Genomic DNA, 7,144 nt, shown 5'->3' on the forward strand with positions numbered 1-7,144 from the left:
TTTTGAAATTGCATGATACGTTTCCCAACACACCGAGGAGGACAGGTTCGTGTTGATGAATTCGGAGAGCATGGATGCAATGACAAAACAATTTTGGGAATTGAGAAGAATGAAGATCATGTGTCGGAGAAAGATGGAGCTTCGAAGTCTTATGGCCAATGGGTTGGGTAATGCAGGTGGTGGTGTGGGGTTTGGAGGGGGGTTTGCATTTGACAATGTCAGTGGTGGTGGCTTCAACATTGGTGGTTTTGGAGGTGGTGGCGGCTTGGGAAATGGTGGTGGAGGTGGGTTTGGAGGTGTTGTTGGATTCGGCATTGGGGGTGGTGGTGGTGGTGAAGCTTTTGGCAACGGTGATGGAGGTGGTGGTGGTGGTGCTTCGGCAAACGATGTTCATAATAATGGTGGTGCTCATTCTCCGGTCTAAGTTGTTGAAGATGGAGGTGCTAGCACCCGCGATGGTGGCGACGATCTTCGCAACAATGAGGAGTTGCTTGATTTCCTCATGCATTCGATCATGTTTTTTTCTTGTTCCCGCATTTTGTACGGCTAAACTTGCTACTTCGTATGTTGCATATGATCTTGAATGTGATGAACTAATGAGACTACGTGTATATATATTTCATGCATCTATATGCAAGCACTTGTTAATATTTGCCCTATGATTTTTTTACGCTACCACAAGGTCAGGTCCTCTAGTACGTGAACGGCGCACCACGCACGGCGGCAGCCTGTCGCTCGTAGCCTGCACCCTATGCTACGGTTTCTCCTGCCTCCCACCGGCGTCGTCACCGGTCTACCTTGTCTCTTGTGGTCTTAGGACCATGGAGGCGCGGTGGATCTCGGTCCTTGTCGGCGGGAGGGCTTCGTTTTCTGATTTTTTTTTAGTTTTGTTTGGGTTTGTGTCCTACTTAGAGATGCGAGGCAGAGGCGGCTCTCTGCAGATGGAATAAGGTCCTCCCACCTAGCCCCTGTTCTGATGGTGTTTCTAGCATCGTTGGAGGGCGTGTGAAGGTTTGTCTCTGACGGATCTCGTAGATACCATGGGATTCGGTCGGCGTTTGTCTTAGGTGGATCCACGTGGACCCGGTCTTCGTTCTTCTATATTCGTGTGTCTACAGGATGGATACTTCTGATCTATGTTTCTCTTCATCGGTGGTGGTTGTTGTTCTGGTGCGTTGGTCCTATGGGGCGTTAGCATGATGATTTTCTGACTGTCTACTACAACAATGTTTGCCCAGCTCCGATGTGAGAGGGGCGATGACGCCCGATGCGCCTTTGGCTCGCTTCAGTGTATGTAGTCGTCGCTAGGTGGTCTATGAACCGGAATGTATTTTTTACTTCTGATATTCTTTGTACTATCTTGACGGTTGACGAATAGATTGGAGTTTTTCCAAAAAAAAGGCCGGGTCCTCTAAACCCGTCGTAAATTTTTAGGTGACGAGTTTTAAGGATCTATTTGGTTAGACGTCTCGGGCACCGCAGCAAAATTTACAGCCCGTCTGAGTTTTGCTAAGCAAAATTCACTTTTCTAACCTGTGGACGTAACAATATCACAAAATGAACCGGTGACGAAATTTTTTCATCCGGCTGATCTTTTTGTGTATCGCCAGACAGTTAGACACCACATTACACTGTGCAGTGTCTGGCTCCCACGCCCTACACGCCTAGTCAACTACAATGTGTCGTGCCACTAGTGCGACGCTTACACTGCATAGTGTAGCGTCTAGCTCTCAGGCGTTACACATTGATGTAGCATTTTTCAGGCAGTCTGGAGTGCGATGCCGGCTAGACGTGAGCGTTGTACAGTGTAGTGTGTCTCCTAACGGGCGCTACACAAAAGGTCAGCCGGATGAATTTTTTTCGTGATATTTTTTCGTCCACGGGTCAAATTTGTTGTTTCTGCCGTTTTGCTAGACGTGGCTTCAGACGAAACCCTGACGGAACATAGACCACGTACAAAACCACACAAACACACAAGGATAACGTCGCCGTCGTCCTCGCCGCCGGCGCCGATGACTTCGCCGTCCGCCCCCGTCCTCCACCGCCAAATCCTGCCCAGACCCTTAGTACCCTCCTGCCGCGTCTCGCCCCGCACCCCCGCATCCGTCGCGGCGCAGCCGTCGCCGTCGCCGAGGAGAATATGGCGCCTGCCCCTGCTCCGATCGTCGCTGCCTCCCGAAGGTGCGCGCGCGCCGCCACGCACCTGCAATATTCCCGGTTTCCTTCCGCACATCTGACGCGCATCCGTCGTCCTAGGATCCCCGGCGGAGCTTGTAGCAGAGGACTCCAAGTTCGTGCCGCTGAACGCCGAGGACCCGATGTACGGACCGCCGGTGAGTCGCCGCCAGTTGCGCGTTACAAGAGAGTGTTATTCCACGCCCCCGCTGCATATACATATAGCTTCTGTTGCCGGTGAAATATAGTGATTTTGTTTACTTCGAAATGCTGAGATCAGTGTCACTGAATTGTGACCCCATTTCAGGCATTGTTGCTCATCGGATTCGATAAAAGCGAGACCGTCAAGGTATTCGGTTCACAGGATTGTTTGAACCCGCGTGATGCTTGCATGCCGATATTGACAGATAGAACGTAATTTACAAGTAATTCCTGTGAATTTTCGTAACTAGAGCAGATTCAGGAGTTCCTAAAGGAGCTGGACGGTGATTTCCTCAAGGTAATTAAGTTTTGCGCCTGCTGTAACAGAAGTTTACAGAGAAAGGAACAGGTTCGGTACATTTAACTGCAGAAGAATAGAGATTGAACAAATACGAGTCTTCTCCACCGTTAAAAAAATAGTCGTCTTCTCGATTACAGTAAGGAATAAGATCAAGAAATGAGTCTAGAAAAAAAACCACTGAAATGGAGTAGCGAAAGCTTACTCTCATTCAGAAACAAACATGTGAGACGAAAATACTGTAGAATGTTTGTCATGCGATCCTGATAGTTCAGCCAAACTTGTTCTTGCGTCAGGTGATTCATTGTACAGAAGAAATGACGAAACAAACTTTGTGGGATGCTATGCACACTGAGCAGCCTAATGTAGAAGCTGTCAAGGTAACAACACTTGCAAACATGACATTTTCAGTCTTTACTGCCCTTACTTACACTCTTGTGCTGAAATAACAGCCTTGCCAAATGCCTTCAATCACTTCTTTCATAGCCTTAAATTTTACCGTGGATCGCTAGTTAACATGCGTGTTCGGTTCACAGATTATGAAATCTCCGCAGAGAATATGCATCTTTTCTGGTCTGACCGGTGAGGAGATGATGATGTTCATCAACGCCTTCCCAGAAACAGGTACTAGTTCCTTAGTCCTAGGTCAAAGGAAATTCAGAAACTGTAAGAGAAAAAACAGCGTCTTTCCACACACTCAAACAAAAGACTGTGTGACGAAATAAATTCTAGTGTGGAAGCTTTATCTCAGGCCGTGTGTCATCAAACTGACGAGCTGTTGCTCACTGTTCAGGGTTGGAACAAGCCGCTTTCGCAGCACTTGTTCCCAACAGCGCAGAGAAGGTTCTTGCTGAGGTGATCGAGGAAATAATGGGTGACCATGAGATGCTGGTTTGTTGCTTCTGACTACTGCCAACTTCTGTGTTCTTCTTCTGCCTTCAGTACCTGCAGACCGAATGAGTTTTTTGCTTTCTTGCTTCACTACCTGCAGACGGGAAAGAATTCAGCATGAAGGTAGTATGTCTCAGGTAGTGACCTGTCCGCAGAGACAAAATCAGGCAGCATTGAACTGATCCTCAAATGGTCTCTTGAAATCGCCCGCTCCAAGTGATCCACCGTGTAAATGTCAATCCTTCGACTGTCTCCATCTGCTGGTAAATGTTAATCTACTAGCTACTGTTTCAAACCCGCAGCTGCAAGCCCTGCAGCTAGATCACTGTTCATTTGAAACTGAGATGAACATTACTGAGGCTTTTCTTGACGTAACCATGTAATTACAATCTTTTTTGTTGGAAGCACTTAATTCTTGGACAGTTCTTCTGGTGTTCGATTAAGGCACAGAATCTCTCAGCATGCCTATCCACATACAACTTTTATTCCTTTTTACTCCATGAAAAGGATGGTACTCTGTATCCTTTGCTTCAACCGTGGTGCTACAGTGTAGTGAATAATTCTACTGTCTACAATGAATAATACTATATTTTTTTGCGGGAAACAATGAATAATACTATTGTCTTTCTTGAAGTAGTACGGATGAGGATCCTGGCATGTGAGAAGTTTGTTTAATCATCTGTGTAAGACAATTATATCATGAGTTATGCGGTAAGAGTTTGCTATCTCTTTGTATATACAAGTCCTACTTGGCGGCAAAGTGATCTGAAAACAATGTAACCAAATGGTAGAGAAGATAAAATAGCAAGCCTTGTTCTTGTCGCCTCTCTGGCTGTGCCTCCGAGGAGGGGTGAGGAAAGGGGGTGGATGGTGGTTTCTGGTGTGCAGATACTATATTCTCAAGTAGCACTCATGATCAAGGGTTGTTTTCCATACACCAATAATCAAAAAATTAAGTTGGGCGATATTGTTCTCTATAGCTGTGTAAGATAACACCTGAATCATTCGCGTTTAAATCACATTTTAAAGTGCTAGAGTTAAAAGAATGATGATGATATGGTTATAGCAAAACTGAAAGTGAATTTTAGTCACAAGGCACGCGGATATTCATGCCAAAATACACAAACAAGTGTGTGTTCTTAGCAAAAAAAACTCGGTGTTTTATAATGGGCTACATTCACTTATGTGGGTCTCAATTTGGAGCTGAATATGTAACAGTTGTTGAGAAAGTTGTCTAAGGCTAGTTTTCAAGAGATTAACACTGGCCAAGGGCGTCTCTAGCCCGACCCCTAAACTTAAACTCCTCAAATTGACCCTCAAAACTTGAGGAGTTGAATATTTGTGCACTTAGCATTTTCCCAAAATTTTAAGGGAAACGCTTGGGGCCGGGGCACCGGCCGAAGCTTCGGCCGGTCCAGTCCACGCGCGCACGCCGCGACCCAGTCGGGAGCAACCACGTGGCGTTGCGGATCTCGCGAATCTCGCCTCATTTCTGTCTCGCAGCTCCGCGGATCTCGCCCCATCCTCATCTCCTGCAGCGCCGGCGCCCACATCTCGCCGTCGGTCATGGAAGGTCGAATCCCCGCGCGTCCATGGATGTAGATCTCACCCCGCCATGCTTTACAGCCCGTTTCGCCATTGGATGCAGCCCGTTGACCAATCCCCATCCCCGGCGGTTGCAACTCCCACACGTCTCGTGCTTCTGCCTCGCCGCCGACGAGCCGGGCGGCGATGGTCGACACCGGAAGGCTTCTGCAGAATCGTCGCACCCCCTCATGTTGCAACCGTTTAAAAAAAAGCTTCATCCCCCTAGATGAAAAGCTTCAACCGGATGTAGAGAAAGCCACAAGCGGTCAGCGCCGTCGCCGGAAAGCTACAACCGTTGACATGAAATGCTACATCCTTCGATTAAAAAAGCTTCAACCGAAACGACACAAAAAGCCTTGACCAAGTGCTGCTAAAAAGAAAATAGCTACAACTTTTGGTAGAAAAGCTTCAACGGTTGTTGGAAAAAGCTCCAACCATTGAGAGAGAAAGCTACAACTAGACACTATGAAAATAAGAAAGCTTCAACCAGCGACGGCTGGAGGTGGAAGAAGATGATAAAATGCTGCAGTTTTGCTACATGCTTCAACCGGCATAGATTTTTGCTACAACTGGCATAGCATTTTGCTACAACTAGCGTCACGTTTTGCTACAACACACAGCCGGCGTCGCGGTTTTGCTACAACTAGCATGGTTTTTTGCTACAACCGGCATAATGTTTTGCTACATCCATCAAGGCCGAGCTGCGACCCGGCACGGGTTTCTGTGAATTCCGGCGGCGAGATCCAGCACGGGGGGCAGGGGCGGATGCTGCAACCGGTCGCCGGCGAGCTGCTACGGGCTCGCGGCGAGCTGCAACCTCGACCGGTCATAACGGAGCTCGAGCCCAAATCCATGGCGGCAAGGAGGTCATGACGTATGTAAGACATGATTGAAGCAATCCCAAGGCGGCTTGATAGGTGGGGGAGCCCCTCGTCGACGTGATTCGGCCGCGGGGAACGAATAACAGGCGCATCTAGCCGCCGCCGCGGCGGATCGGGGACGGGCAGTCGCAGGGGGGATCCAGCTCCCTTGTTTTCCTTGCTGTGGCTGTTCGTACACGGTCGCAACAAAACTGTTCTTTTTTGCTGCAACGGTTGCTTCAGTCCGTGTATGCGCGCAGATCTAACGGTCCATGCAAACCGCATCGGACGGCTGGGCCTCGACCGGCCCAACTGTTGGGCCGGTGCGCCGGCGCAGATCGCTGCCCAAATTTTAACCCCCCAAATCACAAAGTTGCACAAACTTGTATTTTTTTCAAATATGATTTGAAACAGGATTAAGATAAGTGCACACTTGATTTGCATACTCTCGAAAAAAAAGATAAGTGCATACTTACATAAACATGCCAACATTATCAAGGGCATAATAGAAAAGGTTTGATGAAAAAGACAACACGCGGAGCAAATTAGGAAAAAAGGAAGAAAATTATACGCACCATGGAGATGGATCATCAGTCACATCGTCTCCGCAAAGGAGAAATGCTATCAAATACATGCTCATCTTGGTCGTATGAGAGATCTGGAATACATGAAACGACTGCATCTTCGGGAAGAAAATTCCTCGAGTCAAGGAGGTGATCCTGGCCATCAGACGTCAGATTGAGCAACGGTGCCTTGCCGGCGCAAGCTGTCTAGCGCTCTCTTTTGGAGACCTTTTTGTGAGAGCTTAGCATGAGGTGGGATTTTCGTTTTCATCGTCGACTATCCTGTAAATGTTTTATTTCTCCCTGCTATTAACAAGAAAAACCAGCATTTTACTCTTTGTTGGATCTTTCGCCAAAAAAAGATACCCCTTTCATTCCATAATATAAGATATTATTAATTCAATATGTAAGACTCATCAACAGTTAGGGTAGTGATCTTGTCCATTTTCCAAACCAGACATCCAGGTTCGTCTCTCCAGCACTGCAGGGCAGAAATAGCTTTCTGCCTTCTTTTCAGGTTTCCGTAGCGAAATTGTTGGCTTCGTGAACAAAACCAGGAAGTGGTCCCT

At 47.5% G+C, this 7,144-nt stretch overlaps 1 protein-coding gene across 3 annotated transcripts; it reads left to right on the top strand.

Annotated features, from left to right (window-relative positions):
- Positions 1-1,889: 1,889 nt before the first annotated feature.
- LOC123181574 (uncharacterized) lies at positions 1,890-4,280 on the top strand. 3 transcript variants are annotated; one of them, XM_044593867.1, is made up of 8 exons: positions 1,890-2,181; positions 2,257-2,333; positions 2,483-2,524; positions 2,633-2,674; positions 2,971-3,054; positions 3,211-3,298; positions 3,468-3,565; positions 3,666-4,280. In XM_044593867.1, exons 1-8 carry the CDS (start codon positions 2,013-2,015, stop codon positions 3,684-3,686), a joined length of 621 nt encoding a protein of 206 aa, XP_044449802.1. In that variant the 5' UTR covers positions 1,890-2,012; the 3' UTR covers positions 3,687-4,280. The 3 variants fall into 3 exon arrangements, with proteins under 3 accessions (XP_044449802.1, XP_044449803.1, XP_044449804.1); XM_044593868.1 differs by lacking the exon at positions 2,633-2,674; XM_044593869.1 differs by lacking the exons at positions 2,483-2,524; positions 2,633-2,674.
- Positions 4,281-7,144: the final 2,864 nt, after the last annotated feature.

This window comes from Triticum aestivum, chromosome 1D, assembly GCF_018294505.1.
Source record: "Triticum aestivum cultivar Chinese Spring chromosome 1D, IWGSC CS RefSeq v2.1, whole genome shotgun sequence".
Classification (NCBI taxonomy): Eukaryota; Viridiplantae; Streptophyta; class Magnoliopsida; order Poales; family Poaceae; genus Triticum; species Triticum aestivum.